Source organism: Gavia stellata, chromosome 3, assembly GCF_030936135.1.
Source record: "Gavia stellata isolate bGavSte3 chromosome 3, bGavSte3.hap2, whole genome shotgun sequence".
NCBI lineage: Eukaryota > Metazoa > Chordata > Aves > Gaviiformes > Gaviidae > Gavia > Gavia stellata.
The window spans coordinates 45,543,356-45,561,123 of NC_082596.1; the positions used below are offsets into that span (position 1 = coordinate 45,543,356).

A 17,768-nucleotide genomic window follows, 5' to 3' on the forward strand; every position below is an offset into this window, starting at 1 on the left:
TTGCTTTGTTAGAATAAAACCTGTTTTAATTTGCCTGGTGTTTAGATTGAACCTAGGCTACCCTGAAGGATCTTTTTCTGGTCATATGCCAATAGCCTCTGGCAGGGAGTTCAGAGTAGAGTTCATAACATTTATTGAACTCATGTTGCACTTCATTATTTTTTGACAGTGGGGTGATGCCTGTCAATACTTGACTTGTCTCTGACATCTCAGTATTTCTATGGATTTTGTAGCTTCATTGGAAAAGCTCAGTCTTTGAGGAGTACTGGGTAACAATTATTTTGCCATATCAGAGCTTTCTTCCACTCAGGCAATTTTTTTTAAATGCAAAGTGTCCCACCATCATGAACAACTGGGGGATACAACCTATAAAGGATGTACCTGCCCCAAAATTAAGATTGGGTCCTGAATGAAGCTCGAACTTCAGTGTTAGACCCCGAGGCTCTTTATCCACAGAGAGCTCCACAGAGGGACAGGCAGGCTCCTTCACTCACAGGGAAGACAACATAAAAAATCCTCTGTGGGTGCCATCTGTGTGGGTGAAGGAGAGATCCTGATGGAATAGTTCATGGCCCTGTGAAGAGCAGACAGTGACCTATAAGAACTTTATTAAACAACTGATGGATGTAAACTCACAATTAATACTTAGCCAGAAGTCTCTCCTCTCACAGAGAGCATCTTTTCTTCAAGGCCTTTCTGCATAGTCTCGGAGGCCTGGATCCTTTTTGCATACTCTCCTTTCCCACTGTTTGGGCTTGGTTTTGATCAGCAGCCTACTTCAGCAGGAGGGGAAGGAGCGGCTGCCATACTATCTCACCTACTGCCATTAGGGCAGGCTTGTGGGAGCAATAGGTTGGAGTGATGAGTGACTATTAAGCAAGTACCGTAAGCAGTAGGCTGTTAAACAAATAATGAGAAGCAGCATGACTTCTGGCTGTATATTTAAAGAAAGCAGCTAGAAACTGCATACTGTTGTATCCTGCTCCTGCTGGACTTTGGGGGTACTCTGAGCATGCCAGTTGGATCGAATGCCTCTGGACACTCAGCACTTACACACCACCAGAGCCATCAGGTAGAGACCTGTTTCAGAGAAAGAAGCCAGATGTCTGTCTGGACCTGGGTTGGAAGCTCCTGGCCACAGCATTGCCTGTCTACTGCTTCAGGCCCTTTTGCCTCTCCAGACCTGCACTATTTTCCAGAATCATTCTTCATAAGTAAAGGTGGACTTGTTTTGGTTCTAAACCCAGCATCATCGAGAGATAGTCCAACATGGAAAATGTTTATTATTAAATAAATAAACAAATACATTTTCCAGTTGTCAGCTCCTGAGAATAGTTTACCTATTTGCCACTGTTAAATTTGTTTGCTGTGTCATAAAATAGGATGGATTTAATATGTTTTGCTTCCCAAAATAGTAAGATTGAAAGCAAAAGTTCTCTAATGTGCTAAACATATAAAGATATTGCTCATTAAATGATGTCTCCTTACCAGGAAATATAACTGTTTAAAAGGACAAAAAAGTGTCCTTATATTACGAATTTCTAGAGGAATTTTCTGTATTTGCAATTAACTACATTTTTTAACATTTTCCACCAATTTTATTGTCAGTTTTCCTTCAGACATTTTCAGTTATTAATACCTCTTGGGGTTTTTTTCCTTCTTCATTTGTAGGTAACCCATAAATTGACAATTTCTTTGTACTATTTTATACGTCAACTATTTTCTGAAATTCAGATAGCAACTGTATCAATGGTACCATGGATTATTGTTGTGATGAAAGGGAAAAGATCAATGACCATCTATGCTCTGCAGAATTCTGTTTAGCCACTGTTCTTAGGAGTTCAAGAGACTAAATAGTTTTCCTTTCACAGGGTATGATATGAAGCACCAATCATCTGCATAGACGTAAAATAAGCGAATGAGAAAAAATGAAATGCTTATTCACCTCTCTTTTTGAAGTAAACTGTAATTAAAAATACTTTCTTTAAGCCTTTTGAGTCCCATGTGCTCCTTCAGTAGAAGATCTACAGTTAAAGTATACACTTCATTGATTCCAACTAATTTATTTAGATGATACAATTCCCCAAGGAATAATGTGTGTATAGGCTTACTGAACACCTTCATTCTAATCTACTAAAATTAATGTTATTCTTTGGAACTTTTACACTCAATGCAATAAAAGAGACATTGCAACAAAGCATTGCAATGCTTTTTTTTCTAGCCTCAGCCTCCAATGAAAATTCCAAAATGGCCAGACAGAACAAATTCATATCTAGTAAGCTATGGATATTAATAATTCCTGATTTAAGGTGAGGTTAGAGAAAAAAAAAAATTCCCCAAACTTAGTCTTTCTAAGTGTAACTGTAAAAAAAAGATGCCCTTTATCTTTTGTGGATATGGATATTTTTTTATTATCTTTTTGTGGATGTGGATATTTTCTTATTTCCTCTCTTCGTTACCACTTTTCAGGAACTTGCCAGAAAGCAGAGAGGTACAGGCCATATGCATCTATTTCTAAACAAGGATGCTGAAATTTGCTTCCTGTCCTTCTGCTTTGTTGGCCTGTTTGGACAGTACCTAAAAATCCTGTCCAACAATAAAATACATGAAAAAGATGCAAGCATTTATTCCATTAGAATAAAAAAATAGCCCTTTCTTGGTTTAACATTTGCTACTTATGTTTCCAGTCTCAGACATCATAAGCATCCAACTCCCCCCCCAAATCTGTCTCTTAAATTGCAGGTATCCCTTTCACTGTCCTATTTATGTTACATATCCCATTTCTTGGGTAAGTGGCAAAATAGAAGATCCAAATATGTTTAGAGACTTAAAGCAGGATTTAATTGTGTCATGCATATAAATAGAACACAGGGATAAAATGATGCAACAAAAGCAATCCCTTCAACTGCTATTTAAATTCAGTGGTTTCTCACTGTCTGACCTCATCTCAGACATAGAACTACGCTTCTGGGAAGAACTGCAGGTATTTCTCCATGTTAAAACTTCATGACAAATCAGGAAGCAATGATTCCTCTGCCTAAATGTGCCGGGGGTGGAGGGTGGGGGAAACTGATTCAGAAGAACCCTGGATGCATACAGGCAGGGTCAGGTTTATTAAAAAATGTTAAGATGATATTGTTGCAAAAAGTAGCAGCTGAAGGCAAAGCCCTTATTATGGGAACCTAGCAACTACAGCACTTGCAAAGTCAGTGTGTCAAACCTGTATCTTTCATCTTCTAATCTAACCATCAAGCTAAAAGCTGAGGTATACAGCTTCTGTTGAAGCTATAACACTATGCATAAAGACACGCAAGACCTGTGGGATCAGAAAGAGCCTGATTTCACACCTGAGAGGAGTGCAAAGCAAGGTGAAAGGTCTGGTAAGAACACTGTAATCTGGAAAGTAGTAGATAGAGCTGTCCACTTACCAGCTGAATACTTTTAAGCCATGACTGTCACCCAAAAATAGGCATAAACTTATTATTTCATGAAGTGTATGTATTTATTTATTTATCTATCTATTTGTTTATTTAGAGCAGGAACTTCCATCAATTTCTTAGAAAGAGTCTTTGCAGAAGCATTCAGAGCTTTGAACCTGACATGAATGAGGCTTTGACTCAGACACCTAAGCCACAAAGAGAGAAGGGCTATCAGACTTGTCCCTGTGAGCTGCCTGAGGTAGCACTACACCCCAGCTGTTTTGGATCTTATCCCGACGGTTCTCCATTCTTGAGGAACCAAATGGGTAATGGCTAGGTATCACATCACTTCCCTGCAGATTCCTAAATCCTATCGGTAATCTGCCATTGAAATGTCACTAAAATATCTAGTAACTCTTCTTCCAGAACCAGAAAATAAGTAACATTTGTTTATCAATTTAGGATTCCACTTAATAACATCTAGTTGTGGGACATGTCTGTTTATTTCACTCAATTCTAAATGTCTACAATAGAGCAAGACATTTAGACTCCCCTCATTCATCTGCCCTATTTAAGCCTTTACTGGAGAATACAGTACACTCATCCCTGTATTGACTAAAATCTGAACACAGGTCTAACATGGATGTGGTCACTAAAGTTGGTCAGGCAAAACTTGCCCTTACTGAAAGCAATTTTCAGGGAGTGACATTAATAGTGCAAATTAAAAATTAGCTAACTAATACTTGTTATACTAACAAGTTAGTATTAGAAAAAAATACAAGAAGATAAATAAGAAAAATATGTAAATGAGGATGAAATCTATACTTGAGGCAAAACTGATTTGATACACAGCTTGAGACTTACAGTTTGAGATTTAAATAAGAACTTGATGTAATCACTCTTTTCTATCATCTGAAGTTCCAGCAGGTGTCCAAATTACTTTCACCCTCTCATGAGCTATAGGGTATCCAGCCCTAGGATATAAGCATTGCTATCCAATAACTGCATCAAGTGACTCTCAACATGAATGTTATCTAGCTCATCAGGTAATCCACTATCTTCAGGAAGCAGTCTGACCTTCCTTTCAAAAGTCAACACGGTTTCCTCAGCCTAAAATCTCTAATAATCTATGGTGTGTATTGCCCTTATAAAACTTTTTTATGTCCTGAATTTCAAAAACTACTCTGGACTACAATGTAAAGGGGAGAAAAATCTTCTGTTGGCCACAGGAAGCACGATTTTTATAATAGAAAGTGCTTCAGAAGCATCTAAAACAATTAAAGAAACTGTTCAGTGAAAAATATTTCATGTCAACCAACCAAACATATTTATATAGAGAGAGAGATAGATATTCCTTTTATTTTACAGAAAGCTCAATAAAGTATTAATAAGCAACATAAGCCTTTCAAGGGTTTATGTTATGGAGTAATAATCCATGCCAAGTGCCGTAGATGGCTGACAATACAATGCGGGGAATTAGTGCAGCATAATTTACACCCTATCGTGCACTTCTGCTTAATTTAACAGCAAGAACTCAGCTCCCCCTGTGTGTTTCTATAAACGTCTAACAATAGGAGCTTTATTCTAGAGGTTTTCCTTCAAAATAAACATGATCAAATCCTTACTGTGACAACAGATGGGGATAGAGCAGATGTACCAGAGGACCTGAAAGTTCAATAACTGTTAGTCAAGAGCTGCAGAGTGGCTATTCTGAGGAACTACAGTAATGGCATATTGAAAAATAATTAATTCAACACTCATGCAAAATCGGGAAGAAAAAAATGATAAAAAAAAAGTAAAGAAAATGCATCTAAGGAGAGAGAACAAAAACACTGTCCTTAATATACTTCTAGAGTACTGACTTGATTTTCTTTCAGGACATGTCACCTTTCAGTAGAACACCCCGTTTAATCATTCCACTTTAAAAATATTAATAAAATAGCAAAGTCATCTTGGAGTTTATTATTCTACAACTAAAATAAAAAAAAAACCCAGTGTGTGTTGTGTTTCACACAGATGTTTCTCACTAGAACAGATATTGTCCTATCAGTCCACCTGAGCAATGCAATTCACCTTTTCAAGTATAACAGAGATGCAACACATCTGCAGCAAAGGACAATGGCTTGAGTGACAGGCAAGCCAGCCACCATGACATTTGTGTGTATTCACCTTTATACAGCGTTTATAAGTTAGGTTTTATTAAACAAACTCACTGAACTGAATTTTTAGAAGTGATTTTAAATGAGATGATAGTTCTAACTGCGTAACTTTAGTCAAGCTGAACAGCAGCCGATTAAGCCAGAATATGAGGTGATATTACACAGCTGATCTGGTACATCTGCATGTAGTTGTTTTTATTAAATTCTATCAAAAGGGAGAGAAAATGGGCATATCCATGTATACTTGTGAATGTCATCAAGAACGTAAACATGCCTGCAAAACACTGGGATTCATGACAACTGAGTGCTGCAGAATCTGACATGCACAATTATACCCCAGTTTCTTGTCTTAGTGTGGCATCAGTCCATTATGCCATGAGGTTTTTTTAAAACTGAGTTAATCACAGTTGTAGAGATGGAAACACTGTCTCATTCTCCTATAATTCTCATTATCAACTGTTAACTTTGAATAGGACAGCTACCAATTCTTTCCCCATAAATGTAGGAAAATTCTAGAGGGAAAGATTCTTCTTAAAAATGAAAATTAACAAGAATATTTTATCTTCTGTAGAGACAAGACAAATCTTTCAAAAATGCTTATGCTGCCTGTGGATAGAAAAGAAATAGTGTCCAACTTAAAGGATTATAGCATTCTTCCACATTATCCTTTTTTGTGAATTCAGCATTGATGAAAGTTGGAGCATTATAGCCTTTGAATTGATCTTAATAGAGGTGAGACATACAGCATGGGAAAAGAAAGTTTTAAATACACTGCTCTGCCAAGATACTCTAATCTCTATTTCATGTGGAACCTTGAGACTCGACTTTTGTCTGTGTAGTAGAGAAGCATGAGGCTATATATTGCATTTGTGAACATGTATGTGAACATAACCATAATCCAATAAAATGGAAAATCAGCTCCCTGGCCGTAACTTGCTGAATAAAATAAGTTAAAAGTGCAATCAAACTCATGGTGGCTAATGTAAAGATTGGGAATTGAAAAGGAATGGGCAGTGCTTGTCCTCAATACACCACCACTGTTTATTGAGGCAGGGTGTATTTTCGTGTTGTTTGGAAAGGGTGAGCAGGGAAGTTGATGCCACCTGTCAGAACTCACCTGCCTAATGATGGCTCTCACAGGAGCTTACATTTGCTGTAATCAGTGTAACAGCTGAAGAGCAGTGATGAGTTCCCACAAAAGGAAACATGCCTGTGTTTCCTCTCCCACCTTGGCTGATCAAATAGAGAAGCCTCTGGTTGAAACCTTGAAATACCCTAATCTTCGTACCTCTCTGCTATGAGGACTTTATCATTTTTCCTCTGGATTTACGGAAATTTTGTCTATGATATAGTATTATTTTGAGCACATATTTAAAATACATATTACATTTTCAGTATCAAGTTACCTAAATTTTTTTCTCAACTACTTGCTGGTTTTCTCTTAGAAGATACTATATGCAGCCCGTGCATATAGTACCAATATAGAAAACACAACTTGATTCAAAGATGTTGCCAATTTTCTAATTTTTTACCACCTTCAAGTGTTCTTTTCATCATTGTCAGCTCAGACAGGGGGAACTTTATTTTCCTCTTCCCCCACAATCTTCTTCAACAACATTTTGTCTATGTGGTCCTCTTCCATCACTTTTTGCATCATCTTCCCACCACTATTAAACACATCAACACCATTCTCAGAACTTCTTATTGCCTCATGCTGTCCATATAATTATCACTTTATCAATACTCATCATCTTTGAACTCTTAATTTCCAATAAATGTATCTTATCTTTCTAATAATTTCTCAGACAAACCTACTTTCACAATTACTGCCTTAAAGGAAAGGTGCTTGTGCTGGTTTTGTCTGGGGTAGAGTTAATTTTCTTCATAGTAGCTAGTATGGGGCTAGGTTTTGCGATTTGCACTTGAAACAGTGTTGATAATACAGGGACGTTTTAGTTATTGCTGAGCAGCGCTTACACAGAGTCAAGGCTTCTCACCCCACCCCACCAGCGAGTAGGCTGGGGGTGCACGGGAAGTTGGGAGGGGACACAGCGGGGACAGCTGACCACAACTGACCAAAGGGATATTCCATACCATATGACATCATGCTCAGCATATAAGGCTGGGGGAAGAAGAAGGAAGGAGGGGATGTTCAGAGTGATGGATTTGTCTTCCCAAGCAACTGTTATGCATGATGGAGCCCTGCTTTCCTGGAGATGGCTGAACCATCTGCCTGCTGATGAGAAGTAGTAAACGAATTAATTATTTTGCTTTGCTTGTGTGCGTGGCTTTTGCTTTACCTATTAAACTGCCTTTATGTCAACCCACAAGTGTTCTCTTTTTCTCTTCTGATTTTATTCCCCCTCCCACTAGGAGGAGTGAGCGAGCAGCTGGGTGGTGCTTAGCTGCTGGCTGGCGTTAAACCATGACACTGCTACGCTCTGTGTAATCAACAAGTCTTTTCTAATCACTTTTTCTCTTCTCTATTTAACTTTATTGCAGACATTGAGACATTTGGATAACACTGTCAGTGTTACAGTAGCTTCCACATCTACGTAGGTACATTTGTTTCCATATTGTAATGCTAATGGATCTGTCTGTGCTGATATTTTCTTCTCTAAATCAAGAATATATACATAAAGGAATTATAATTGGATTGGTTCTTGACTCTAGTTTGACAACTGCCTTCCCCCTTTTAGCTTTAACAACTAATTAAAATCCATATATATATATACAGATACATATATACATATTGATTTTATTTTTATATATATATGTTTATGCACACAGATATACAAAAATTCTAAATGAAAGTAACCTTCAATTATCCTGCTAGTGCTCATAAAAAAACCAATGAGCATTCATTAGGTGACATTAAGTATGCTTTCTTTTTTTTAAAGCATAATAGGATGAAAACAGCAGTCGAAAGATTAACTTGCAATGTTGCCACTTGTGATGGAAAATTCTGTGGGAAGTTTGGCTTAGATAGACAAAGGTATAAAATTAAAACCTTCACATGCATTTTAGATACTAGTAATATCTGGATGTGAGAAAGATATTGGTCCCCTTAGTAACTCGATATTTAGCAAAATGAGGATATTTGAAAGAAAAGGTTAAATGTTGAAATTTATTGGCATTTATCATGAATCTTTTAGATATATGGGGAAGAAATGTAAAATATAGTGTAGAAATTTTGTCACTGAGAGAGAACTGAAAAGCCACATGATCATACAAACTTTTTCCGTCTGTATTGATTAAAGATAGTCCTCTAAAAATTCTTAGTCAATAGATGTTTTTCAATAGAGCGACTTTAAAAACATTTCATTATAGGAGCTTAGCAACTGTCACAGTTTCTCATATTACTGCTTTTTATTGAACAAGATGCATAGGACATACAATAAGACATAGAGGCATTTCCATCCTAAACAGATAACATGCTTGCAGTTTGGATTAATCATTTCAGGTAAAATATATTGTAAGAAAAAAATCTACAAGTAAAATTCCGATCAGATTGCTTTCAGAGTTCAAGTTCATGATGTGCTTGCAGAAACATGTCAAAACTAGCTATTCAACCTCTTGGCCAAAAATGTATTTTATTAAAGTAAATGTCAAGATGACAAAAGTAATCAAGATGATAATTTAATATTCAGATAAATAATGATGTGTTAATGTAACAAGTAAAAAAGCCTGTTCCTTCCCTGCATATCATGGTAATGTCTGCTGCATATCAGAAGACAGAAATTAACCTTACATATGTGTAGTCTTTTCTGACTCTTCTCAGAAATACCTTATTTAACTCAAATTAGGTGATATTTCCTAGCTCCTTCTACAATAAAAAAATGCAACCCTCTTTACATAAGGTAAACCCAAAAGGGAGTGTGTTTTTTAAATTAATGTTCCCTAAAATTGCAAGATATCCACAGATCAATAAACCTTTTTCTTTTCCAGTATTTGATGGGCAGTGAGACCTTATCAATCTCACTGCCCATGAAATCAGCCTCTCTTTTTTCAGTTTGAACTTTTGTCTGGTTTTCTTAAAATGAGCCATGGTAATTCCTTTGGAATATAGTGATTGATGCTGATGCGACAAGAATATAGTATTTGCAGGCCGCCCTAACAGAGAACATGACCAACAAGCTACTCAAGCCAAGAAAGTTATTTTTGCTTTCCACTGGAATTCTAATGAAAAGGAAAATTCCTTACTGACCACATATGCCAAGAGTTCCAAAACAGCAGAGATCACTGAATTATTATGTTAGCCTGGTGGGACATTATAACTGCTATTTTTGTTGTCTTTTTTACAGTAATAAAAGCAAAGAGATAAGTTCAGAGTAAATCATAACAGTGAAAATAGAGCTAGTTAGCTAATTTTTGTTTACTGGGCATTTTGTCCTTCCTTCTTTTAAGACAGAAGCATTTCTTTGCCACTGCCAGCAACTGATGATATAGAAACTGTTCTGAAAATGCCCAAATGCAACTGTTACCTTCAATTGCTGAGTGTGACAAACCACTTCCTTTCTGTGACTTCAGGAGGCAAGAGTGAGAGAAAAGTATCTAAAAAGATGAGTAATTGTAGTGCAGACAAAGAATTGAGAATCAAGGGCAAATAAAAATGTACCTAATTTTTTATTATGTTTTATTTATTCTGACTTTATTTATACATACCCATATAGTTGCTATTTATTATTACTATTGTAATTAATTTATTATGATTTGTGGACCTTCTCATGAAGGGAGCAGCAAACAAAATAATAATATCCCCTTCCTTTTTGAGTTTCACTCAGCACAATTCCATATTAATAATTCCACATTAATAAAGTTTTCAGATTTCTCTGTTTCCCCTTATTACAAGTTTCTTTAAAAGCAATCCCCATTATGTAATAGTTGTGACAAACAACACATGCATATTTTAATTAGCCGTTTTAATTTACTAGACATGTACTCTGTGATAAGCAGCCCACCACAAAATGGTCACATTTTCAACTGTTGTTGTGCTGTATCACAGAACAATTAATGGTATTACTGTAGTATGGGAACAGACTATATTCCAAATAAATCTTTGATCACTTTACGCTGCACTGAGCTTTACCCTGAATATTTTTATTCATGCTTTGTTTACATAGTTTTGTAAAATAGATGCTGATTCTTTTGAGGAGGTGTGGCTGTTGCCCATTCTTCCTAGGGTCTTTAGCAACTAGAACCTCAGAATTTTAGCCTTTAACTTCGAGCTGCCTGTAGGCTTGCTTCTTTAAAAACAAAACCAAAAAAGTGGAAAGAACAGATTTCTCAAGACACACAGCTCTATCCCTTTGTCCCATGGATCCAACCACCTGATACGCAGCTGTAGAGAAGAGCAGCAATTGTGCTCGTGATGTATTTTGCAAGAAACCATGTCTATTCAAGGAATCCTACTCCCTTTTTTTAAGGCATTGCAATGCCTTCCAGTAATATGAGACTGCCAATGGATGAACTTGAGGACAGATGATTTCGTTTGTTCCAAATTCTGCAACCAGCCTGCTCCATAACCTTGGGTAAGTATTAAATTTTTATGCTTTCATTTGGACAATAGAATTCATACATTTTTAGAATTTTAGAAGAACATTGATTAATACTGACTAATTCTGTAAAGCATAACAATCCCATTCCCCCTTTTATAATAAAATGGGTAAGATACAATCTGAAGAAAACTTTTTATATATATATATATATGCATTAAACTTAGGTTAATTTAAAAATATTAGGCATGATCTTACTTTGACCGAAAATTCCAGTTCCCTTTGACTATAAAAAAAATACCTATTTTGAGGCAACAAGGTACTCTCTAAAGAAAATCTACCAAGAATTCTCGAGGTAGAATAATGCACAGCTACCACACAATTAAATACGGTTGAAATGAGAATTACAAATGTAACAACCCCAAATTTTCTTTTTCTTACCTGCTGGTTTACGGGAAAATTCCTGTTGATTTTTCTTATCTATAAAAATTAATAAAGAAATAGATTAATACTCAGTCACTAGGAGAAAACAAAAATCAAACATTAGATTTTAGAGACATATATCAAACCTCCTTTCTAAATTATGTGTGAAAAAACATTGCCAGCTTTCTGACACAAGTGTCCAACACAAGGAGAATTAATATGTGGAACATACCCGTGCCTGACATGCATAAGCCCTGAAAGCTTTTGAGCAAGCCTAGTAAATCTACTATGTGCATTCATGACAGATACTTAATACCTAGAATTTATTTTTTGCTCTCTTACATTAACTTTTCACAATTGTTTTTGTAGCTATGGGTAAATGACTAAAACACATCTTTAAATTAAAGACATTGTCAACTAGGAATCAATTGTATAGCCAACCAAGCCCTGAAACCACAGTGCAACATTTACCTTGTTTCAATCAAAGGTATGACATGTTTTTAGAAGAAAAGAAGAATCACTACTGAATTTCCTTCAGTGTTTATACTATCATCTGTAAACAACTATATGCAGAGATGTGAGTGGCATTGTATTTTGCAGACTTTAAAAAAAACCTTTTTGCTGCAGTGCTAACCTCTTTGCATTCTTCATGCAAATACTGAGCAAGTCTGTAAGTCTGTCACTGACTTCCACAGTTTTTGCTAACAAAGGATAATTCTCACTGTCAAGAACATTCTGGTAAGCAATTTCAGTTGGTTTTCAAATGTATCCTGAATCAAAAGTGTCAGAAGAACATTCCCCCCGCACCTTCTTGCATGTACATCAGCCTCAGTGTCCTCCTTTCTTCAGTGAAAGTTAAGGGGAAGGAGGAACTAGGACATTTGGTGGACAAATTATTAAAATAAAATGAAAGCACACTTTATAAGATACCAACTACCTTACACAATTTCTTAAAAGAAAAGGTAGATGAAAACCACAGGTTTTTGACATAAAACCAGAGATTTCAAGACTTTTGGGATTTATTCCTAAATCTGACTTGAAATACTCCAGCATGATAAAACCCTGTTTGTGTTAGTAGGTGCTATTAAAATCCTTGTTAAAAATGTATTTCCTTCCGGTTTAAGCAAAGACTACAGGCAATAATGTGAGAAATTTAAGTTATGAAATAACATTGTCAAGAAAAAGATATTTTACTGTTCTAAACAAAATACTGAAAATATCTCTTTAGGGGTAAGTTACAGTTACATATTAAACTCTTTGATAGTATTTTTGTTTACTTCATATTTAGAGATTAAATTTTTAACAGAAATAAAGTACATTAGCAGCCTTGTGTACTTTTAAATGTTCCTGGGGAATGTAAATGCACGATCCAAAAATTTTCTCATGCACAAATTTCCAGCTCATTTTTTAAAGTACGATCTAAAAACCTACATTGCATAGTTGTTTTAACTGTTGTTATTCTGGTGAATTAAAACAATCATGTTTATCTTTCAGGTAATATGGTGATGATTTCTTGAAATGCATTATATTTCATCACGTTATAGTTTGTAGACTGCATTACAGGTGTTCAGTTCTACCTGGAACTAAAAATTGTTAAGTGTAATTAGTTTTAGGAACACCCTGAATATTTCATTCACATGTATAAATATTGGATGTTACATTAAAAACAAAGAAGTTCTACAATTAGGCAGCAGAAGATACTGATCTTTAAGATTATAAGATACACTGTCTTGAGAATACAGAAAGAAAAACATTAGCCAACGTTGTTCTTCCTGGAATGTTACAAAATACACTGATTAAGATTTAATCTACAGATGATCTAGGTCTACCAGTCCTTAAGAATCAAAATCTAAATGTAAACTTTTTTCACAAATGAGAATATCACTTGATAGATTATCTAAAAGAGAAATGCTCCTTCAGTCTTCCTTAACATTACTGAACTCATTGCAATACTATTTATTAAGCACAATCACAGCACACAACACTATGTAACTGATGCAAATTAATAACATTTGTTTTCATCAGAGGACACCAGTATGATACACTGCAAACATATATGCACATAATATTTTAAAATAAAACACTTTGGCAGATACTACAGTAAGAAAGAAAGGCAGGTGCTCTGAGAACATTGTTTAGAAAGATGTGTTTATCCAGAGTGATAAAAAGTCACGAGTGGCACAAAAGGGGACAAAAGGAGAAGCTAGCTGCTTTTACTTCACGTTCAGAAAAACAGGTGCTGAAGGGTGAAATTCTATTCTGGTTCAACTTCCATGAATGCAGATTAGGAAAAAAAATCTAAGAACGTCATAGAGAAAATAGTTTGGGATTTGGGCATCACCTAAATGTGGAAGGAGGAAGAAGAGGTCAAAAATACGATCTCTGCAGTACGTTGCATCTGACTAGTAAATAAGCAAGTAATGTTGATAAAAGACCAACAATGGAAGAATAGATTTTAGCAGAAGCTATCATAGAAGAATGGTTTGAAGCATAATTGATTGTGATAAGGGTACAAACATATACGACTAGACATGTTCCAAAAATTCAGCTGGCCAAATACGTTAGGACATCGTAGCCATGAAGAATACTGGACAGGGAGATGATATGAAGTGAGACATAGAGAAGAATGCACCATGGCCAACTTCAGTTAATTTTGTGCACTAGACGTTGCCACCACTGATGGATAGTTTTGACAGTGATGGCTGTGCTTGCTCCGCAGAAGAAACAACATGGAACACATCACGCCTCAGCAGGGTGAGCGGATGAGCAGGCTTTGGCTTCAGGTGTGCACAACGGTTGCAAAGTTTGGTTGTTTTATTTAAAAATTTTATTTTATTTTATTTAACTTTTTTCATGCCAGAGAAGCAGTAATCCAGAAGAATACCCTTCCATACTATTATCTTTTTGTGTGAATTGTACCCTATTATTGTTGCCCTCTGCTGGAATGCAGCTGATTAAGCTGAAAGAAATGGGTTTTAAACTTTCACATTCGGTTGAAACTGAACTGAATTGTTCACTCTTCTGAGAGCCACTATTTCAGACCTTCTTTGAGCAAATAGCACTACGATAACTATTTTCAGTTTCCATAAGAGGATTTTAAAGGGTAATCTCAAAACCACTATTTATTAGGGGTTTGTTTGACCTTTTTTACCTATTTATTTTAACGAAATTTGCTATTCCAATGTAATCACAGGATCCTCATGAGATGATGAGGGAATGTGCCTTTCAATGCGCACATACCGCCCTAAGGACTCTTAAGGGCAGTATGATCTAGAGATAAAGGCACTGATTTGAGGTTTTTCCAATTCGTAAAAATTTAAACAGAAGCAATCAAATGTTTGAAAACTCTATGTGTCCCATGCTTGCTTTAACCCTGTTTCCTGAAAAACTGTATTGTAAATGAGAGGGTCACAGTTCTAATGTGATACTGGGAAAGACGATTAATGACAGTGTGAGTCTCAGGTATCACAACCGGTCCTCTGCAAGAAGCAATAATATAGTAGGTGTTCATTGTCAGGACAGAGTGCTTGACAGAGACCATTCCCTTGGAGTACCTACAGGAACAGCCAAGACCGAAGGGCAACACTTGGAATGAGTGGGCACCAGCTCCTGCTCAGTATTTTGTTGACTTAGTAGATCAGATTCTCCCACACTTTCACATATAATTTGATCCACCATTTTCTTGCAGCCTGTAGATGTCATGTAACTTTGCAGGTCTCCTTCCTTATCAGAAATTTTCCAATTAAAAAAGAACCCTTTATTACTTTAATTAATGCTGGCCACATATCTGGATTTCCCCAAACAATTTAGACTATGTAGCCTTCTTCATCAATTGTTCGCATTACATAACTGCTGATTTACATTCATTAACTGCTAATTAAAATATAATAGCTTGAAAAGAATATAAATTCTTTAAATAGTCCTTAAATTTATCTCCTGCATTAAAGCAACAATAGAATTCATACCATTGGGATGTTAAGTGACTGCGAACCAGTAGCAAGATCATTACAATTTGAAACGTTTTGGAAAAAAACATGAATCCATGCTGTGATACTCTTATGTTAATGAATGCATAAGAAAGAGTATATAACTAACATTTGGAATTATTAGTTGGTTAGTCTTATTTTCTGTCCTTGCTAGGCTTTTGTTTGCTCAATGTGATAGGTAAATTGTGGTAAGGTTGTGGAATTTTGTTATCCAAGAGTATACATGCATGGAAAAAAGCAGGGAATCAGAGAAAATTTGAAAGAAGGCGGCAACACTTCACACAAAATACATCATATGTTGGTGAATGCATTCAAATACATATATAACTGCCTATAGTCTGAATGTAGGAATTCTTGATGCTGGTTTTACAAGCTGTAGTGAATTTTACAGTTTAGGCTGAAAATCTGTATAAACTATGATATGCAAAGTGATCTGTCAACACGTTCTGGAAAATATGGCAGCATAGGAACTATTTAATCCAACATTTATGTCTGCTTCCTGACCTACCAGGGATGATGCCATTCTCTATTTGTTGATCACATTTTACCAGCTAAATGGTTCAAAGGATAGAAAAATTGGGATTACAGCCATGATTTCTAGAATTTTCACGTCTAACTCAGATTTTTCTAAAGACTAAATGCACTGGATTGCAAATGCATTCAGCCTGAATGAACTCTGCATCAAGTTCCTTGAAGGAAGAAAGGGAAAAAACAGAATATATGAACATTTATATAGAGGACAGGCTTGATACAACACTGAATAATGCATAAGCATAAACACAGCCTCTCCTTTAGAGTCTGTTCCTATAGATCCCTCTAGGCTGAATCATTTCCATTATGGTTTCTAGATGAGAACCAAAGTGAGAAACAAAATTATGTATGTTTCAACTTACATAATAAATGCTAGAAAAATCTCTCTAAGGAGTCAAAAAAATTACAAAAAGAGGTCAAATACTTTTAAAGATATAGACAATTAAGACACAGTAGGCATAATTCAGGAAGTCCCTTATCAGCTGACTGAAGAAGTCCCAAAGCAGCAGCTGGCTGGAAAGACAAAGGGAAATATAACTATACTTTTGCTATTGCCAGACACAAGACTAAATGGATCTTTGTTCTGGTTCAATATTAGCACTTAAAGTTCTCATGGATCATCTTAATCCATCTGGAAACTAGAAGTTTTCCTTTGAATCCTACATATAAGTAGAGGAAGAAAGGCCTGAGATAGTGTTCAGCTCTCATCTGGAAAGCAGTCCTATAGTTCTGCAAGCTTCCTTTTAAATTCTTGTGCTGACTGTCCTTGTATTAGCCAGTTGTACAAAGTACACAGAGAGCTTGCATGTTTTGGTGAGTTCCCATACATGCAGATATTTTATAAATACTTTGGAGACTCAGGAATGCTCCCCCAAAAAATGAATCATTTGAATACAAATCATTCCTAACAGAGGTCTTCAACTGATGTATGGAAAGAAAATACTTGTATATTGACAGTTATCAATTTATGGCATGTAAAAGCATAGAAGGACAAATGGCCATCTGAACTATGACTGCAAACCTGCATACTTCTTTCATTTGCTTTCTCACTTAAAAGGTTTTACTGATGCATTGAACAGTACCAGCACAGCAGTAACGGACAGATATTACAAAGAAATACCAGATTTGTGCCTATTACATGAAAGTGTAGTGGGAGCCCTGAGGACAAAAGCACAAAACCTAGTCTTCACACATCTGTGATGTTCCAATAATAGGACTACAACTACTTTTACTTAAATTAAAAAAAAAAAAAAAGATTCACTTAACAGATGAATTACTCCATTTAATCCTGCAATATTTAACACCTATTTCTAACTTTGGACATTATTTTAACGATAATATTGCTATTATGCTTCTTTAAAGATGATACTTGTGTTAAAAACAACACAGTTTCACAACAGTGAATCTCCATAATTAAAATACCAGCAGCAACATGCATATTATTAAAGAAACAATGGTAACAACTGAAAGCCAGTGCCTGAAAAAGCTATTATGGTCCCATCTGAAAGTGAGAAACATATGTCTCTCTACTAAAGATTTACTAGAAAGACTGTGAACAATAAGAATTGAAAAAATATGAAAAAAAATCATCCAGAAGGAAAGACAAGCAGCATTGCTTCAGATAATGAAATGCAACTGGGTAACTGTGGCTTATATCATAACAGTAGTTGCTCATTGGAGTATGATTACCACAGTATCAATTATACTAAGAGTAAAAAAGCTGGTGTAGGTAATCATCAGCAAAACATCTACTCA

The 17,768-nt window shown here is 35.8% G+C and overlaps 1 protein-coding gene across 1 annotated transcript in view; it reads right to left on the bottom strand.

Annotated features, from left to right (window-relative positions):
• SNTG1 (syntrophin gamma 1) overlaps positions 1 to 17,768 on the bottom strand; it is a 159,484-nt gene that overhangs the window by 63,296 nt on the left and 78,420 nt on the right. Inside the window, 1 exon segment of the mRNA XM_059815621.1 lies at positions 11,515 to 11,553. Within this exon segment, the coding sequence (XP_059671604.1) occupies positions 11,515 to 11,553 (39 nt within the window).